This window comes from Dendropsophus ebraccatus, chromosome 2, assembly GCF_027789765.1.
Source record: "Dendropsophus ebraccatus isolate aDenEbr1 chromosome 2, aDenEbr1.pat, whole genome shotgun sequence".
Lineage (NCBI taxonomy): Eukaryota > Metazoa > Chordata > Amphibia > Anura > Hylidae > Dendropsophus > Dendropsophus ebraccatus.
In genome coordinates this window covers 192,099,114-192,120,590 of record NC_091455.1, presented here as the reverse complement: position 1 = coordinate 192,120,590, position 21,477 = coordinate 192,099,114, and the positions used below count along the sequence as shown (strand labels likewise).

Below are 21,477 nucleotides of genomic sequence, written 5' to 3'. Positions count from 1 at the left end.
ATGTAGATGCTCCTGTGATACATACCATCTAGCTGAACATTATACAGACCAAGTACATCCCTTTATGGCAGTGAGAATCCCTAATGGCGAATAATAATAATTATATGATACTAACAGGCAGTTATGTTATTTACATCCAGTAATATAGTGCTAAAAAGTTAGTTTCAAATTTTTTTTTTTAGCATTATACTATCAGACCAATGAAATAATAGTAGTAGTAGTATCCCACAATTTACCACTAGATGGCAGTATAGCATTAGCAGCCTGGCCCAGCTGTTATTTCCTTATATTAAGGAGCAGCATCACCTATCTGAGCACCAAATACTCTCAATTATATCTGTGTGTCTAAACGCTGACATCTTAATACTGATAAGGCTATTGAATACTATGGCAGTTTAATATTAATCCCAGCACTGAATGAGGGACCTTTAAAGTATTGATTGGCATTGTAGTCTGCGGAGTAGTTTACCGCATGTCTAGTCAAAGTTATTGATAAGTAACTTAGCACATTCTGCCTGAAGCCCCCTAATCTGGATAACTGCGCTTCCTCGGGAAAATAAACAGAAGCCTGGAGGTCACACAAAAATGTCAGCAATGATTATAGATCGGGCGCTATCTTACCTCTCAGAAGTTACTGTGACCTTTTATTCAACTGGTTTAATTCGGTTTGTAAATAAGCAAATTTGGATAGAGAATTAGATAGATAGGTAGATAGATAGATAATGACAAAGAGGAATAACTGGATATTTAGATTTATACATATATGATGACATAGAAGGACATATGGAGGGATAGGTGCAGCTAGAGAGATAGGAGATAGATAGAGAGAGAGATAGGAGATAGACGATAGATAGATAGATAGATAGATAGATAATAGATAGGAGATAGATAGATAGATAATAGATAGATAGATAGATAGATAGATAGATAATAGATAGGAGATAGATAGGAGATAGATAGATAGAAGTTGTCACCACTACTGTCCATTTGTCTGCGGTGTGCGTCACTGCTGCCCCCAGTGATTGGTCGAGTGGGCACTTCTTGTGTGTGTAGATGTGTTAGACACCTGTTCACTGGGGACTGAGAATGGAAGGGATGTCAGTGGGAGGCAGCCTTGTAAGTATCCCCAGACAACCCCTCTAAGGTTAAGGGATACGTGTCAGAATGCACTTGGCTATCCCTGACATCTTCATAGACAATGAATGCTTGGGGGTGCCCATACACAACTTTTCAAAACAAAGACTTGGGACCCTGTTGTTGAGATCATGGGGGGGTGGGATAGGCGGTTGTCCTAGACACTTATCTTCTATGTTGCGGATAGGGAATAAGTGTAACTTGGAATACCACTTTAAGCCCTGACATGTTAAAGTTTTTAGTCATTCAGACCTCAGACCAAGACCCTTAAAGGGAACCTGTCACCCCCCCGTGCCGGGGTGACAGACTCCCGACCCCCCCGTTAGAGCACGCTATACTCACCTAATCCCGCTGGGTCCCGCTTCTGGAGATGGTCGGGTCACGGAGATCTCAGCCGCTGCAGCCCGGCGCGCGCGCTCCTCAGATGAGTCCAACGTTCATAGAGAATGACCGAGCGCTGGACTCTCCTGTCATTCTCTATGAGTGTTGGACTCATCTGAGGAGCGCGCGCGTCGGGCTTCGGGTGCCGATATCTCCGTGACCCGACCATCTCCAGAAGCGGGACCCAGCGGGATCAGGTGAGTATAGGGTGCTCTAACGGGGGGTCAGGAGCCTGTCACCCCGTCACTGGGGGTGACAGGTCCTCTTTAAACTAAGAGCCCCCAGGCCCTTACACCATGACACTATAACAGACCCCTACAGGCCCACCCTATTAAGGGCTGGATCCTATCGAGGCCTGCAGTCTGGTTATTTAGAGGGTCTAAAAAAATGTCTTAAATTATCAAGACTCATAACCGAGACCCTTTTATTATTAGGCCTTAGGCCAGACCCCTTAGCGATGAGGGTGCCGTCTCACAGCTGCCTTAACATCCTGATGCTGACAAGGATCTGGACATTGTAGGCCGGGATGACCCCATGGGAGTGGGGCGGCAGCTACATAAGTGCCATTTGCCTGTATGTTTGGATATGAAATCCTGCCTATCGCAGCCTCATGTAATTGCCGTCAGGTCTGAGGTAGACGATCTTATCAGTCCGATTCATAATTAGCCACTGTCTTATACTGTAAATCTCCAATTAGAGTCAATCAGATAAGAGCGGCAGGTAATGGCCGTGCTATTAGTTGCCGTGTTACTTCATGTTGCTATGTGGTGTTATGGCATTAAAATTCCAGTGGGAGCCAGTTTTTCCGTAAAGCCCACCTATTATGTCCTTACCAATCAAGATAAGTCAGTCTAGGAAATTCAGTCTACAAATCTGCCTTATCTCCAGCTTAAACATTGACTCTGTGTAGACACTTTAAGTAATATTTAGTAAAGTCTCAGCTCCTTCCGAGGGAATAGCTCCAGGCTACACATAGGAAGCTAAACTCCACACGCCCACATGGAGTAACTCACCAGACCAGCGCTCTCCAAACTCCAGGCTCCATTTACTACAAGTAAACAAGAGATTATTCGCTGTCTGACGCTGGGATTTGGGGTCTGATAATGGAAGGAAGTGCATAAAAAAATTGTATTTTCCCAAGTTTACTTTATTATCTGCAAGTAAATGACAATTCTTTTTTATGTATGCCTTATAGTGCCACATAGAGTAGTAATATTGCTGCAACAGATGTCTATGGGGTCAGTGTAGGCCTCCAATTCCAAGCAATGTTGCACGGGGGTTCTTCCATTTCCTCTAAGACGTGAGTGTGTGATACTGGGCTAAATGGCTATGAAAAATATCAGTGTTGTACTATGTGGACCTTTGTGCCTAATGTAATGTAAGTAAATGGGGTCAACTACAAGTGACTGCAACCATGACCTGACCCAGTCTTATGACTTCTGTCTCATAGTGGTGGACACTGTGGGGGAGATTTATCAAACATGGTGTAAAGTGAAACTGGCTCAGTTGCCCCTAGCAACCAATCTGATTCCACCTTTCATTTTCCAATGAGTCCGTAAGGAATGAAAGGGGGAATCTGATTGGTTGCTAGGGGCAACTGAGCTCCTAGTGCGCCTCCTCTCTCCATGTGGAAGAATTGACATTTCAATTCTTCTGAACTGGGAGGCAAAGAGAGAGGAGGTGCGCTAGCCTCCCATAGACTGCCAGTATGACACGGAAGCTGGCGGGATTCTGCAGTGGAATTCCATCAGTTTAACTCCATGTGAACTGGCCCTAAGTAACTCTGTAGCCAAAGTCTAATTAAATCCCACTCCTAATTAAAGGGGTACTCTAGCAAAAAAAAAAAAATAATTCTTTCAACACAACTGGTGTCAGAAAGTGTCAGAGATTTGTAATTTATTTTTATTAAGAAATCTCAAGTGTTCCAGTACTTAGCCGCAGCTGCATGTCCTGCAATAAGTGGTGTGACACGGTTCTTTTCAGTCTGACATGGTGCTCTCTGCTGCCGCCTCTGTCCGTGACAGGAACTGTCCAGTAGCAACCTAGAAAACCTCTCCTGCTCTCCAGACTGTAAAAAATACACCACTTCCTGCAGGACATACAACAGCTGATAAGTAGTGGAAGACTTCAGATTTTTTAAAAGAAGTTGCACTTTCTGGCACCAGTTGATTTGAAAAACAAAAAAACAAAAACAAAAAAAAACATTTTTACTGGAGTGCCCCTTTAAGTCAAAGTAGGCTGAAGTCAGCCGAGTAGGATTTCCCCCCTACTGTTGTCTGCAGATTGGGTGGGGTTTTAAAACTCAGTTCCATTGAAGTAAATGGAGCTTAATTGCAAACTGCACCTGAACTGGAGACAACAGTAGGGGGAAAAGTGGCCATGTTTTTGTAGCGCCGGATAACCCCTTTAAAGATACCGACCAAACTATCCTATGTGCCTACTTTATTATCGAAATGCATAGGTGTTATAGATTATCAATGGTTATCAGTGATATAGCAAACCCTTTAACCCTTTAAAATACATGGTCTTGCATTTAACTTTCTCTATATTACTTAACACGTCTTTAAGGACGTTAAGGACTTAACACGTTCATGTACTACATTGCCAGTTTACCGGATTCCTAATATGTTTGGGCTAAAGTCGTGATATGACAGGTGCAGGGATCTTGGGATCTTAGAAGTTAAACCTTCTTATTGAGCAGTGAAGGATTCAGCCACCGCCGATGACGGATGTCATTAGTAAGCTAGCTGCCATGTCTGATCCTGAATGACAGGCTAATAAGGGTCCCCGGGGCATATATGCACTCAAACACATATCCTCCTATCCATTATTCGTAAACTGTGGCCAAACCAACAGGGAATAAGTATAAGCAACTAAAAAACCCTATATAGAGAGGGAGCTGGGGATGTCAGGCCTATCCCTAAGGTCCCACCAATTTATTGAAGTCCCAGGCCCTGGCAGAAGAGGTTTCTATAGAAGCCCTGCTCCATAATGCCTGCGCAATTGGTTCAATTAAGGAATAAGGAGCAGAGAAGAGATTTTTTTTTTCTTCTTCTTCTTTTCGTAATGAAATTGTCTTGTAAAGGAAAACTCTGCAAATTGGGGGATTATGTGAACAGACCACCTGTAGGGCATTCTCATTCTCTACCTCATGCTTTGCTGCCTGCAGTCTGGCTAACAATGTAGGGATGGCTAATGGAAAAAGGCAGCTTTCTTTCCCTCTCTCCGCACTGACTGTTACAACTCATAGTAAAAAAAAAAAAATTGAAATAAAAGGTGAAAAAAAAAAGAGAAAGAATCCCACATGTCTTTAATTGAAGATCCTTTAAGGGCTAGCGGTGGTCAATTGCTGTTCAAAAACAGGGGGGACAGGGAGCTGGGAAACAGACTTCAGACTATAGATCATGTATGGAGGACAGAAAAGATCAAAGCTTCCCGGGCTGAAAAGACCAAGTTCCTTACAGATTAACCCCCATTCATTTGGCCTCTCTTAAAGGGGGGACCCATGTGCTGAGCCACTAGGCAGACAGGTAAAAAGTTCAATAATTTCCAAAGAATTTTTACAACTAATTCAGCTTCCCCTTTTTACTGGGTAAATGGACTTAGGCTTGACGGACACACAATGCATTCTCTGCGCACAAAGGGGATCACGTTTAATATACACAAGTTAAGTATAAAAGGTTACTAAGATGTTAACCCCTTAAATTATTCCGGTAAATTGACCAATTTGACATTTTAAGGCCTGGTAAGAGATTCTTGGCTGCATCCGCAGTGACTATGAAAGGGGGGGGGGGGGGGGGGGACATAGACGTGTTTTGGACCTGGAAATGCTACTTTAATTATTTCCTATGGAAAAAAAACTAAAGTGCAAGTTGTTTTTCTACTATAGTGAATGGTTTTGTACGAGGATATTGGTTGCAATGCAACTTTTTCATGGAAGTGAGTTTGGGATGATAGCTGATGGTTTTGCAACAATGTAGGGTTGCAGGCCACATAGGGCAGTGTTACCCAATCTGTGGCCCTCCAGCTATTGCCAAACTACTGTTCTTGGCATACCCTGAGATCCAAAGCATGATGGGAATTGTTTTGCAACATAGAGAATATCTATTTTTTTTTGCAACTATATTTTGTTGCAAAAAAAAACGGCAAATTTTGTATTTTGTGCAATATTTGTTAACAAGTTTTGTTGTCACAAAGCAGTTTTCCCTTCCTGCTGCAAAGCTACCATAACCACAGCCAGCTGTTAGGGCATGCTGGGAGTTGTAGTTTTGCAACAATGTCATAGGGCAAGGGTGGGAAACCTTTGGCACTCCGGTTGTTGCAAAACTACAATTTCCATCATGCCTGGACAGCCTTCGGCTGTCCAGGCATGATGGAAATTGTAGTTTTGCAATAGCCGTCTAAAACTGAATTTGTTAAAAAAAAATACATTGTTTAACCTATTTTATATATCAATGTGCAATAAATCGGGTTACTCTGTGTTATAGCACCCTAATGTTTTCTCTAGACCCCCTCCCCACCCAATCCCAGAACACCGGCCCATCCTTTGACATAAGAAAACAAAAAACAGCAGGAAACCAGTAATTATAATTTATATTAAAAAAAAATTCTTTTATTGACAAAATAGAATAATCAATTATTTTCGTTTCTTACGAAGAAGCCTCTAAACTTTATACAAATATGTACAGAAACATTATAGCTCTGTCTTATATACATTATCTTACACCTAATTACAAAGTCGCGACAAACATTTATATAAATTACCATCCCGTAAATTGGAAGAAACCCGTATGTTTTTTTTTTTTTTGTACTTGGGACTTAAGACAAATGATTTAAGGCATTTACTCGGCTTTTAATTAACAGTTTCCATCCCCCATTGTTGTCATGTGACTGGGGAGTGCCACAAGGCATACTGGATTGATAAGGGGGGGTTTGTTTGTAGGCAGCTGGGCATTGGTAGGGTCGACCCCCCCCCCCTCTTAGCAATGGCAGAAAAAGAAATGTTTAAGGACACATCCAGCAAACGTAAAAAAAAATAAAACAAAAATGGAAGTTTTCTCCAGACATGCTTCCAAGAAACAAATAAGTTATCGCCTCATTACTTGAGAGTCCAGAGACAATCCCCAGCCCCTGGCCAGTTAAATTATGGTTTCAGCGATGCTCCTTGCATATAAATGGAGAGGAATCAGGGAGGCTTCAATTCCAGGTACATTGTTCTGACCAGTCATTCAAGTCCCTACTAATGGATACCATTAAGAGTTCATTATCATGCTAATAGCAAGAAACTAAAAAAAAAAAAAAAAAGAAGGGGGTGGGGGGGGGGTGGACTAGGTTGGCAGATCGCAGACAGTCAAGTGTCTCTGGTCCCTACCCCCACCCCTTTTCCTGTTCAGTCTTAGACCTGAGATAAGGGCATCTGTTTTGGGTATGACACTGAGCTGGCAGTGCCAGACCTCCATGTCAACCCAGTGCTGACATCACTATACATGGACCCACCAGTTGCTTTGCTGCCCCAGCAGCAGCGGGTACAGAAAGCTTTCCAGGACTCCAGAGTTTTCCCAGACCAGATCCATACCCCAGATGTGATGCCAACTACCAGGCACATAAAGTACTTGAGCATAAAGACGGCATAGTCCGGCCGGCGTGGCTGTGCCAGTTCAGGTAGGCATGAGTTGCAGTTGTGTGCTGCCTCCCAGCCCTGGCGGTTGTGCTGTTCATAGAAGAAGCATGCCACCACAATAGTAGCTGGCACAGTGTACAGAACACTGAATATCCCTATCCGGATCATAAGTTTCTCCAGCTTGTCAGTCTTGGTGCCACCCTGTTTGATGACACTGCGGATCCTGAAAAGGGACACAAATCCAGCCAGCAGGAACATGCTGCCAATGAAGAGGTAGATGACTAAGGGTGCCAAGACAAAGCCCCTCAAATTGTCCAAGTTCTGGTTGCCCACATAACAGATGCCCGCCACTGGGTCACCATCTACTGAGCTAAGAGCTAGCACTGCTATGGACTTGATGCTGGGTACCAACCAAGCTGCCAGGTGGAAGTATTGTGAGTAGCCAGCTATGGCTTCATTGCCCCATTTCATGCCAGCTGCTAAGAACCAGGTGAGGGACAGGATAACCCACCAGATGGAGCTGGCCATGCCAAAGAAGTAGATGAGCAGGAAGACCAGGGTGCAGAGGGCAGGCCCAGTGGTCTCATAGTGGATGTGCTCCAGGTCATGCTCCCTGCTGCATGCCACCTTCTCATGCCCAGCTATTAGTCTCACCAGGTAGCCAGCAGACACCAGCAGGTAGCAGGCGGACAGGAAAATGATGGGGCGCTCTGGGTACTTGAAACGCTCCATATCTATCAGGAAGGTGGATACTGTGGCAAAGGTGGAGGCAAAGCAAAGTACAGACCAAAGTCCAATCCAGAAGTTGGTGAAGGTCCTCTCCTCTGGGGTGAAGAAGGGGTTGTGGCATGGCATGGCACAGTTAGGGATCTGCCCAGTCCTTACTCGGTTGTAGAGTGGGTGTCTCTCATTGGACACCAGCACCATGGGTGCCCTGCACTGGCACCCGGGCTCACACCCAGCAGGGGGTCTTGGCTTAGTCCTGGGAGGCTCCACACGTGCTTTGCCCTTGTTGTGCCCATGTGTTGGCGCTTTAGGGGGGCGCTGGGGCTGCTCCGGTAGACTGGGGGCCACCGTGGTCTGATCGGTCCTGTTGTAGTCCATGCACAGGATGTCCGGGTTCCCCTGCTCGGGCAGCCGGTCGCATCGCATCCTGTCCGGCCAGGCAAAGCCATATTGTCGCATAAGTGGCGCACAGCCATCCCGTGCCCGTTCACACACGCTCCTGCAGGGGGGCAGCGGCTTCTTGTAGTCCTCCAGGCAGATGGGAGTGTACATGCTGCACAGAAAGAACTTCAGATCCGGGGAGCAGTGGATCTCCACCAGCGGCCAGAACTGGTGCACCTCCAGGCCAGCCTCGTCCTGCGTGTCGTGGTTGAACTGGTTGGGCATGTAGGTGTAGTTGTAGCCGATGCCCTTGCAGAGGGGCACAGTGATCTCCTGGCAGGTCAGCTCCTTAGCTGCCGCCCCGTACGCGCTGGGGAACCAGGAAGCGGCTCCGAGCAGCAGCAGCGCCAGTAGGTAAGTCTTCCCCAGCAGCAGCCAGCAGCAGCAGCAGCTCCTCTCCATCGTGTCTCCACCACAGTCTCTGATCTGTCCCTGGATTATGTGCAGTGTCACAGCCCAGGCTGTAGGGTCATCTCCTCTGCTCACCCCTGTGCCACTCACAGATCAGCAGGGGCATCAGCTCTGCCAGCGCCAGCAAAGTTACAGAACAAGTTCATCCAGGCTGCAGAAAAGCTTATAAATCCACAATGACAGCTTCAGTGATGTGCAAACTCAGTCCCTGGAAGTAAATGCTGCTGCACTCCTCCACCTCACTCTGCAAGCTTTACTAGTGCTCAGTAACTCCTCTATTGAATATTTATACCAGGAGCATCCAGCTCCCACCCCTCCCTGACCAATCCCCCTACCCCCCCCCCCCCCTTCTCCTCCTTCCCCTCCAGAGTGAGGTGGGACTGCTGCTGCTGCTGCCTGAAGCAATCAACCTTATTGTAAAGGTGGTCTCAGTGTGTTTATTAGCAGCTATTGTTATGCACAGGGCTGCTGGGATGTATTTTATCACTGACTTGATGTATTTATGAGGGACTGCTGAAGCCCATCACACACACAGTGACAAACCTGCTGCCACTTGGAAATACACACTTGTGTTCTGCATGGAATCACAGTGGGTAATCTAATCTGCAATTGTTTATTAGGAGGAGGGTGTTGATTGGGTCATTTATTTATTTATTTTTCAAACTTGAAAAAAAATATTTATATCCATCCACACAAATATATTATAGGATTTATTTGTAGAATATATTATATTTATTTATTAATTAATATATATATATATATATATATATATATATATTATATATATATTTATATATTATTTGTAGAATACACTCACCGCCCACTTTATTAGGTACACCATGCTAGTAACGGGTGGTCTTCTGCTGCTGTAGCCCATCTGCCTCAAAGTTGGACGTACTGTGCGTTCAGAGATGCTCTTCTGCCTACCTTGGTTGTAACGGTTGGCTATTTGAGTCACTGTTGCCTTTCTATCAGCTCGAACCAGTCTGCCCATTCTCCTCTGACCTCTGGCATCAACAAGGCATTTCCGCCCACAGAACTGCCGCTCACTGGATGTTTTTTCTTTTCCAGACCATTCTCTTGGTTGTGCGTGAAAATCCCAGTAGATCAGCAGTTTCTGAAATACTCAGACCAGCCTTTCTGGCACCAACAACCATGCCACGTTCAAAGGCACTCAAATCACCTTTCTTCCCCATACTGATGCTCGGTTTGAACTGCAGGAGATTGTCTTGACCATGTCTACATGCCTAAATGCACTGATTTGCCGCCATGTGATTGTCTGATTAGAAATTAAGTGGTAACGTGCAGTTGGACAGGTGTATCTAATAAAGTGGCCGGTGAGTGTATATTATATTTATTAAATTAATTTATATATTTCTATATTATTTTTAGAATATATTATATTTATTTATTAATTAATTTATATATATTTATATATAATAATATATTTCTATATTATTTTTAGAATATATTATATTCATTAATTTTTATTTATATATAATAATATATTTCTATATTATTTGTAGAATATATTACATTTATTAATTAATTAATTTATTTATTTTAATATAAAACAATATATTTATGTATTATTTGTAAAATATATTATTATTATTAATAATAATAATAATAATAATAATAATAATAATAATAATAATATCACCAACATATAAGTGCTGTAGTAATTTGAGCAATGCTGTTGCTTCTGCCATTGTCCCATTACATTATCACAGTGATCTACAACCTGTTGCAGAACTACAAGTCCCAGCATGCTCTGACAGCCATAGGTATCAATCTCCAACTTGTGGCTCTCCAGCTATTGCAAAACTACAACTCATAGCATGCCCTGACAGCGTAATGCTGCCATCTCCAACCTGTGGCTAGTCAGCCTTTTCAGGACTACAACTCCCAGCATGCCCTTAAAGGCAACAACTGTAGTCTCCAACCTGTATCTCTCCAACTATTGAAAAAATGAAAACTCCCAGCATGCCCTGATAACTTGAGATTGTGATCTCCAACCTTTGGCTTTACAAACTACAACCCCCAGCATGCTATGACAGTGAAAGTCTGTAGTCTCTAACCTATGGCTCCTTCACTGTAGAAAGACTACAGCTCCCAGTATGCCCTGATGGCCAGAAGCTGTTGTCTCCAACCTGTGGCTCTCCAGCTGTTGCACAACTACAACTCCCAGCATCCTTAAAAGGCTGAACGCCTTGGTTTCCAGTCTGTGGCTCTTTAGCTGTTGCAAAATTTCAACTCCCATTGTGCCCCGACAGCCAAAAGGGGGAGTATCCAACCTGTCACTTGTTGAAAAACTACTACCCCATCATATTTGTAAGGACATGCTGGGAGTTGTAGTTCTGGAACAACTGGAAAGCCACATTAATACAATTTCCTATGAGTGATGCGAATACGAGAGATTCTTTCCATGTCCAAAAGCGAAATAAAAATGTAACACTGCCTTTCTTTTGGTGCAGCTTGTTGTCTTATTTACCTTCTTTATATGTACAAAGGAAGATACATTAGGATTTATTTACATGTCAGATTGAATGTCATTTATTTATTTGTTTTGTAAATGGTAGATACATAAGAGAGAAGCCCTAGAGTCAATATGGCTAAAGAAACATTTCATCAGTCTCCACAAACATGAGGAAACCATGTGTACTGTGCCACATGTGACTGTGATTCCTTAAAGGTGCAATCTTGCCATGACATCCTCTTGTTCTAGTGAAGCTGGTCCAGTTATATGTAAATCACTGTGAGTCTGGCTTCTAGAGACCCCCATGGATGACTGAAGTTGCAGGTGCAAGTATTACTGGGTGTTCATCTACAGTAAATAAGGAATAGGGAACCTTCGCCCCTCCAGCTGGAGCAAAACTACAACTCCCATCATGCCTGGACAGCCAAAGCTTTAGCTTTGGCTTTCCAGGCATGATGGGAATTGTAGTTTTGCAACAGCTGAAGGGCCGAAGGTTCCCCATCCCTGATTTAGATAAATGCGTGACATTTAGAAATAAGCACAACTGGAACATGCTCATCTCGACTGGCATTTGAGTACCGGTGGCTGAAGAAGATGGAAGCAGCCCTGGGGAGTCCAGGAAAACATGGATACAGCCTAAGGCCTATGGCTGTATCCATGTTTTCCAGAACTCCCTAGGGCTGCTTCCATCTTCTTCAGCCACCGGTACTCAAATACTGAATGATCAGACTCCAGCATGCTCGAGTTGGCCTTATCTCTAGTGACTATGTAAGACATGAGATGGGAATGACTCCAGAGCCGAAACCTATGCACCAGTGGTAGTATATGTATGCAGGGGTATACCAGACTAGGGTATCGAAATGATCGAACATCGGAAAATTTTAGGTTCGATTGAACTCAAACCTTGTCGAACCTTCCGCATTTGATTCCTGATTCCTTCCCGGTGCATGGGGAAGGAGGAGACAGCCCGGGTACAGGAGGTACCCGAGTTGTCTCATCCTTCCCCACGGACTGGGAAGGAATCAGGAATCAAATGCTGCAGGTTCAAGAACGTTTGAGTTCGATCATCTCTACTCACCAGAGGATTGTCCAGTCCTCTGGTGAGCCAGTCCAACACTGTATATATATATATGAGACAATTCCTTTAAGTAGGCCATAAACGCTGTCATATATATATATATAACATATATGTAGCAGAGCTGAGCATGCTAGCATTTTATGTCAGTAGGGATTTACCCTACTGACATAAAATGCTAGCATGCTCAGCCTGACTGATTTGGGCAAACAGAACAACAATAGGACTGAACAAGTAAACATTCTCTTGATGGTAGCCATTGGGACAGGGTCTGCTATGCCCAATATTACTTCTTCACCCAGATTCGCTTGGCCATTTCTTCTTATGTCGGTTTTCTTTCTTATGACCTTTTAGTATATTGTTTCATAGTATAAAGCAGGGATGCATGAGCAGAATAAATCATTTTGCAGAAATATTAAATTAGAATAAATTAGAAAATAGAAATATTAAGCAGATATCGCTTCTGAATCCTTATCCCCTCATATAATAGAGTTTGCACCTTACTAGCCGTACCAGATAGTCCGACTCCTGACATTTTAAGAAGCGTTCTGCTTCTTCTCCCCTGAAATATGTATAGCTCAATGTGTGTTTATTTATGACCATTGAGATTTGGTGACTGTAGACAGATAGTCTAGGAGTTCAGGAAATTGATACACTGAGTGGTATGTTAAGAAGTTGCAGAACATACCAGCGGGGAGAAGCACACTGACACAAGAAGGCAAAGAGAAGTATGACGAGAGCAGAAAACAACAATCGAAACAGCGTTTCGGCCTAATAAATTGTCAATCTGTAGGTTTAGTAAAGGTGAGTTATTTCTAGAAAGGAAAGCTGTGTAACTGTGGTAGCGGACGACCGAGAAAAGGACTTCTATTTTAGGCCGTGACTATTATAAACTAGCAGTGGACCGGAGCCATGTGTAATCTTCTGTGCTGGTGACAAGATGACAATATTGTTAAAGCGAACGCCAGATTGGAGCCGCATGTAGGATGGATTCCAGTAAAATATAATAACACCGCTTTCTGTTTCCCCTAATTCTAGAGGATCTGAGAAGTATAAAACGGCTTAAGCACCTGACCAGCTTGTATGGGAATAGTCATATAAAAGACTAAATGGTTCACTGACCACTAAGGGATAATATTATTCCCTTCATTTTTGGGCAAGATCACTCTAAACCAGACCAGAGTAAGCTGTTCAATGTGGTTTCGTTTATTGTCATCAGTTTGGCGCATGTACACATGGGGGGACATTTATAAAAGATATGCCCGAGGCGTACGCCAGTGAGAAGGTGCAGATTCGCCCCTTTTCCCTGGCGTACGCCTCCCGTATGCCCTGCTCAGGGGCGCGCTGGGGGAGCTGGGGGGGGGGCGTCATTTATCATGATTTACACCTGATTTATCATGATAAAAATGTACTATTTAGTACGCCAGGCGCAGAGGTGTGCGCCTCTTAGTGAATCCTGTAAGTGAAAAGGGGTGGGGCCTAATATGAGACTGGCGTACTTTTTTGCCGGTCTTCATAAATCCCCCCCCCCCCAATGATGTATGACACCCCCCCCCCCTTTAAAACTTCTAGAAATGTTCTAATTTATTGCTTCTATATACTAACCTTTTGGACTGTGGACTACCCAGACATGAAAAGGATTATCCAGTGTTACTAAACATGGCCACTTTCTTCCAGAGACAGCACCACTCTGGTCTCCAGTTCAGGTGCGGTTTGCATTTAAGCTCCATATACTTCAATGGAACTGAGTTACAAACCCCACCCAAGCTAGAGACAAGAGTGGTGCTGTCTCTGGAAGAAAGTGGCAATGTTTTTGTAGCGCTGGATAACCCTTTTAATATATTAGGGAGTTAATATGTATTCCCCCCTTCCTCCATATAATCTGGGTGATTTCTAATAAAGTGAGTAAGTGGTTAAAATGGCACATGAACGGTTGTATTTGGATGAAACTTCTTATAGGTAAAGGAAAAAGGAGCATATGCCCTTAAAGGAGACCTGTGACAGGCTCCCGACCCCCGATACAGCCCCCTATACTCACCTGATCCCACGGGTCCCGCTTTTGGATCCGGTCGGGTCACGGAGATACCAGCTCCCAAAGCCCGGCGCGCGCACTCACAGGAGAGTCCGATGCTCATAGAGAATGACGGAGCATCGGACTCCCCATTCATTCTCTATGAGCGTCGGAGTCTCCTGTGAGCGCGCGCTGGGCTTCGGGAGCTGATATCTCTGTGACCCGACCAGATCAGGAAGCGGGACCCGGTGAGTATAGGGGGCTGTAACGGGGGTCGGGAGCCTGTCACCCCGGCACGGGGGGTGACAGCTCCTCTTTAAGTCTTAGCTATTTAACATCTTTATCACCCTCCTTAAGTTCAATATACTTTGTGGGATTTCCCAGGGGAAAATAAATTTATATAAAATATGTCCTTGGACAAAAAAAAAGAACTGCATACTCACCTCCCCTAATCCCCCACCTCTATGTCCTCACTATGATTCTCTTCTTCTGATAACATTTTGTGCCTGATTAGCCAATCACTGGACAGTGCAGACCAGCATGAAACGTCATTGGAAGAAGATGGTGGCAGCAGGGACTGGAAGACAGTGTCAGCAGAGGGGAGCCAGGAAGGTGAGTATTCAGTTTTCTTAACTCCTATTGACATTAATTGGAGTTGTGTAAACAGTGTAGCTTGCAGTGCTATCCTGTTTACGTAACTCCTATCAATATAAGGGTTGAGAAGGACTCTAGTATGGCTTTTATGGCTACCATATTAAACCTAAGTACAATTTAAAAGGTTATATGGATAACCAATATGGCTCTTTGCCTGAAGGCCTAGTGTGATAGTAGATAATAGACTGATAGCGGCTTCACGCTGGAGCTTCGCTTTAACATTCGCTCAATATTTGACCCTAGAATTAGAATGATTTTGTTTGTCTGTGTGAGTTTGCCATTTCTGCCCGCATTTCCTTGGTGTGAAGCTATTGTAATGATGTGTAAACGTGATCCCGCTCTGCAGAATGGATCTCAGTTAATCATACGGTGTCTCAGGATGAGTTGTCACACCGCTGATGAAGTCATTAAGAAAGGTGATCTAATCATATGGAAATGAGGCGCAAACAAGGTGCTGTGTACTGAGGCCATTGTCCTCCGTTATTGGTACATGGACTATATTGCTTCCAATACACTATATGGTAACGACAGAGGAGGATGGACACAAGGCTGTATAATGGGACTAGGAGAACTAGAAAAGTCAGTTGGTTCTGGAAAATATATATTTTAGAATGATTTTTTTTTGTAGGCTGTAACTATAATATGTGGTTACAGCAAACAGCTGGAATTGTAACCAAATCCCTGAGTTTTTTTTTTTTTTTTTTTACAATACACCACAAGTGTTTCAAAACTTGGGCCTATGAAAATAACACTGTGACAGGAAGTGTGCAGTATGGCGAGTTTGTAAAAAAAAAAACCACGTAGAACAATCACAGCGGCCATTAGTAAGCTTCATGGCAGAAGTTATGGTCTAGTAATATGGTCGGCTTATTCACACACGGGGGAGTAGGGGTAATAGAGAGGTGCAGCTGACCACTATTCTATTATTACATTGAGAAAATCGCTGAAAAAAAAAAAAATGATGTCAATGTAGGGCTGGGCGATATAAACGATATGCCAAAATATCGTCATCAATTCGGTTGACGATATGGATTTTTGGCATATCGTCATATCGCGATATACCACGGAGCGGTAGTGAATAAGCTTCTCACTTACCGCTCCGTGGTACCGCGCTGCAGGGCCTTCCGTCCACGCATTGTCAGCGCGCTAGCGCGCTGATGCGTGTGACGTCAGGTCTCCCAGTGCATGCTGGGAAGAAGACGCGGCCCGTCTCGCCTCACGGACTCCATCAGCCAGCCCTGCAGGAAAGGTAAGTAGCAGAGGGGTCGGGGGCGGGCGGCAGATGGCTTGGCATGGGGCTGATGATGGCCCTGGCTGGGGGGACATGATGGCTGGCACATGAAATGCCTGGAAAACAGTGAGGGGTGAGATGGCTTGCACCGGGGGGGCGGGGGTTGGGGGTGCTGATGACTGGCAACGGGGGGCTGATGACTGGCGACAGGGGGCTGATGACTGGCACAAGGGGGGCTGATGACTGGCACAAGGGGGGCTGATGACTGGCACAAGGGGGGCTGATGACTGGCACAAGGGGGGCTGATGACTGGCACAAGGGGGGCTGATGACTGGCACAAGGGGGGCTGATGACTGGCACAAGGGGGGCTGATGACTGGCACAAGGGGGGGCTGATGGCACAGGGTGGGCTGATGACTGGCAAGGGGGGTTGATAACTGGCACAAAGGGGGCTGAAGGCATAGGGGAGGGCTGATGACTGGCAAGGGGGGGTGATAACTGGCACAAGGGAGGGGGGGCTGATGACTGGCACAGGGGAGGGCTGATGACTGGCAAGGGGGGGGGTGATAACTGGCACAAAGGGGGCTGAAGGCATAGGGGAGGGCTGATGACTGGCAAGGGGGGGTGATAACTGGCACAAGGGAGGGGGGGCTGATGACTGGCACAGGGGAGGGCTGATGACTGGCACAGGATGGGCTGATGGCACAGGGGAAGGCTGATGACTGGCAAGGGGGGTGATAACTGGAACAAAGGGGCCAGCATAGGGGAGGGCTGATGACTGGCAAGGGGGGCTGATAACTGGCACAAAGGGGGCTGAAGCCTTTGTGCCAGTTATCAGCCCCCCTTGCCAGTCATCAGCCCTCCCCTCCCTTGTGCCAGTTATCACCCCCCCTTGCCAGTCATCAGCCCTCCCCTTTATATTTATAATTATATATCGTGATATATCGTTATATCGTGCATGCATCAAATTATATCGTGATATAAATTTTAGGCCATATCGCCCAGCCCTATGTCAATGCATTTTATTTCCTTCCATTGGGGAGAATAATAAACACTGTGACGTGTCGCATCCTCCCCCAGTGCATTATATACATCAACACTGAACGTGCCCCATGATGACCAATAGCCTTGATCTAATCAGTAAAGATGTAGAAAAACATTATAAACTAATTGCTATGGTCCCTTCTTCTGATGTAGTAAATATAAAAAAAAATAATAATAATTGTATATAAACAGACCATTTATCGGCTGTAGTTGCAACATACAAACTCAGGGAGTGAAGTTAAACACTTGGGGGGACATTTATTAAGGCTGCGCCACTGGCGTGCGCAGGGATAAGGCACAGGTTTGCCCCTTCTCCCTGGTGTACGCCAGCTGCATCCCCCCATGCCTGATGGGGAAGGGGGCAGCAAGGTGGGAGGGGGGGAATGGCCTCCTCTGGCGCCTGATTTACCATGGTGTAAATCATGGCAAAAATCTACACCTGCTCAGGAGCAGGTATAAATTTCTGCGCATGCTGTTCGGCAGTAGCAGATTATAATAGGTCCGTTTCAGGCGCTAGCCCGGAGCCCTGAGCTCCTGGGGGGCCCATAGCCCCCCCAAACAGATTTATACTTTCAGTGGTGTATTATCTCCAGGCTACAGTTGTGCCATGATTTGCATAAAAATCGCTGCTTTTTACCACAATTTTGCAACTACAGCCAGGAGAAAATGCAGTAACATTAGAGAACATACTGAAGGACCTTATCATGTGACAATGATGTCACCACAGGTCCTTTACAGGCTGCATTATGGAAGAAAAAGATTAAGGCTACTTGCCGCCATAGTTACAGTCGGTTGGGGGGGGGGGGGCAAGCTTGGTGAACAGCCGGGGGTCTATGGTAAAGTTAATCCTCCCCTGCTGTACGGTCAGGACGGATTCACTAACAGGGGTGCGCCCCTTAGTGAATCAGGCAGGGTAGTTGGGGGCGGGGCTTCATTTAAGACTAGCATACAAGTACGCCTGTCTTCATGGATGTTTCCCATGGGGTTCAGAGTTACAGGTGCTAGTTATAAGGCTTAAAAAAATTAATGTATTATTGTGATCGCTTACTATAAAAATAAACTTGATTTGACGTTGATTTGACGTTTTAAATGAGCACGGTATTCATTTTCAGTCCTCAACTGGCCGCTAAAGCAAGTAGGCTGAGAAGCACATGGCTAGGCTCTTCTCTTTCCGATCTCTTGTATAGAGAATCACTTTGAGAGCCCATCTTGGTCACATGGTTTATCACATACTTCTTCTGACTCATTTTAACACTCAACACACGCAGACCCCAATCAAAACATCTGACATATCTCTACAGACAGCACAAAAGTTTTAGTTTTTTTTTAAAGCGACAGCGCCGATTTATTTTTTTCATTGTACTAGTTATTCTGCCCTATACTATATACTATCTTACATCAGTTTGTCCCATACAATCTTTAAAGGAAAAGTCCGGCAAAATTTTTTTATTAAAGTATTGTATTGTCCCCTAAAAGTTATACAAATTACCAATATACACGTATTATGGGAAATGCTTATAAAGGGCTTTTTTCCTGCACTTACTACTGCACCAAGGCTTCACTTCCTGGATAACATGGTGATGTCACTTCCTGGATAACATGGTGATGTCACTTCCTGGATAACATGGTGATGTCACTTCCTGGATAAAATGGTGATGTCACGACCCGACTCCCAGAGCTGTGCGGGTTGGGGCTGCTGGAGAGCTCAAACTGTCCTCAGATTGTTTGCAGTATTACAACTTTGCTGCATTCATTTTAATAGAACTGAGCTGCAATACCACACACAAACTGAGGCCAAGAGTGGCTCTGTTTTCGGATTTTATTTCTAACCTATATAAGACATCATCACTTTGTTGGCTAGTGGTATTATCCGTAAAGTTCTCTGATAACAACCTGAAAAAGAACAAAACCAACATTTTGGCCAATCATATGCCCTTCATCGGGCCTGGTAGAGTGTGTTACATGGCATGTTCTAGGAATAAGACACTATATGCAAAATGTATAGATCTATATATGAGGTTTGTTTTCCCGCTATATACAGTATATACAGTAGCAATGGCTTCCTCCGCTTTTCCTGCTCGTCTTTGCAGGGATGGCGTCCTGTCCTGTTCATCCCGGGGTAAATGAGCCTGAGGGCTGGATTACTTATATGTTATTTTTTTTGCTACTGGAAGACCTTGCCCGAGGCAGAAAACCTTTATGATAACAACTAAGGACATTTCTGGCCTAATCACCCAATTAATCATTAAACTAATCAATCAATCATTGACGGAGAAGCTTAGAGAGCGGGATACATGGATCTTCCCCACACAAGGTCGGATTGTATTTGTTTTGCATGTTGTCAATACATTGCGAGCAGATCAATCACAGAAGTTATTGAGTGATCTGCAGCAGACAGGGTGGGACATGCTTTAGCTGACACTGGAATGGCTTCCTACATTTTATTTGGATTTGTGATTGACGTTTACATGTGACATATATGGAGAATTTATAGTAGACAATAGTATCTAAAAACAACAAGCGAAAACAAGAAAGTAATGTAATGGGAGAAGAATTGGTAAAGCTGCCACTGGACACCAGTTCTGAACTGGATCTCCTTGTACCCAGTGTCCCATCTGGTGACCTGTATGCAGTAATGGGGCCAATGGATGATCCGGTATAGTTGCCCCCTGGCGTTGTTGCAGCGGAACAAAAAAACCATCACATACAACAATATATAATCAATGCAGCCACACCCGATGGCCACACGTGACCTTAATAGCCCCATTCTTTTTTTTTGCTATCCTAGACAATTAGTAGCCCTCCAGTCACATCAGAACTACATGTCCCAGCATGCCTTACCCAGGTTTGTTTAAGCTAAAGTTTGCTTTTGTTCCAACAATACCAAAATGAGATTTGTAGCTTATCAAGATGTTAAACCAAGCTTTGTATGACTATCAGTGTCCAGAATGTTACAAAATGTCATCCAATTTTAACAGAAGTAGTTAACATCTATTAATTTATCCATGTCATGATGTCTATCTATCTATCTATCTATCTATCTATCTATCTATCTATTATCTATCTATCCATCTCCCATATTCTTCCAGTCTATCTGTCTATAAATTATGCCAGTATCTATCTATCTCATGTCTTTTACGGCTGTATCCATTCCTTCCTTCATTTATTCATTCACATATGTATGTACCTATCTATCTACCTATCTATCTATCTATCTATCTATCTACTGATTTACCAAATTGGTTTCCAGAATTATAAAAAATGTCATCCAATTTTGGCAGCAATAATTAATATCTATTAATTTATGCATGTTATTCTATCTATCTATCTATCTATCTATCTATCTATCTATCTATCTATCTATCTATCTATCTATCTATCTATCTTCTCTCACATTTATCTATCTATCTATCTTTCTATCTATCTATCTATCTATCTATCTATCTATCTATCTATCTATCTATCTCCTATCTATCACCTATCTATCTATCTTTCTATCTATCTATCTATCTATCTATCTATCTATCTATCTATCTTCTCTCACATTTATCTATCTATTATCTATCTATCTATCTATCTATCTATCTATCTATCTATCTATCTATCTATCTATCTATCTATCTCTATCTCCTATCTATCTATCTATCTATCTATCTATCTCCTATCTATCTATCTTCTATCTATCTATCTATCTATCTATCTATCTATCTATCTATCTATCTCTATCTCCTATCTATCTATCTATCTATCTATCTATCTATCTATCTATCTATCTATCTATCTATCTATCTCCTATCTATCTATCTATCTATCTATCTATCTATCTATCTATCTATCTCTATCTCCTATCTATCTATCTATCTATCTCCTATCTATCTATCTATCTATCTATCTATCTATCTATCTATCTATCTATCTCTATCTCCTATCTATCTATCTATCTATCTATCTATCTATCTATCTATCTATCTATCTATCTCCTATCTATCTATTATCTATCTATCTATCTATCTATCTATCTATCTATCTATCTATCTATCTCCTATCTATCACCTATCTATCTATCTCCTATCTATCTATCTATCTATCTATCTATCTATCTATCTATTTATCTATCATATTGGTTTCCCATCTTTTTTTCCCTAGAAGCAGATATAACTATATCCTATCCGTAGAGGACCATTCATTTTCTCAGTCTGGTGATTATTTTTATTTTATCCGATTCCACTATTTTATACCCATAGTTCCTTATTCCTTCAGCTGCGTTCACT

The 21,477-nt window shown here is 43.5% G+C and overlaps 1 protein-coding gene across 1 annotated transcript; it reads right to left on the bottom strand.

Moving 5' to 3' along the window:
- Positions 1 to 6,138: 6,138 nt before the first annotated feature.
- FZD8 (frizzled class receptor 8) lies at positions 6,139 to 8,956 on the bottom strand. Its single transcript, XM_069958936.1, has one exon. It carries the CDS (start codon positions 8,702 to 8,704, stop codon positions 6,911 to 6,913), a length of 1,794 nt encoding a protein of 597 aa, XP_069815037.1. The 5' UTR covers positions 8,705 to 8,956; the 3' UTR covers positions 6,139 to 6,910.
- Between the last annotated feature and the right edge of the window lie 12,521 nt (positions 8,957 to 21,477).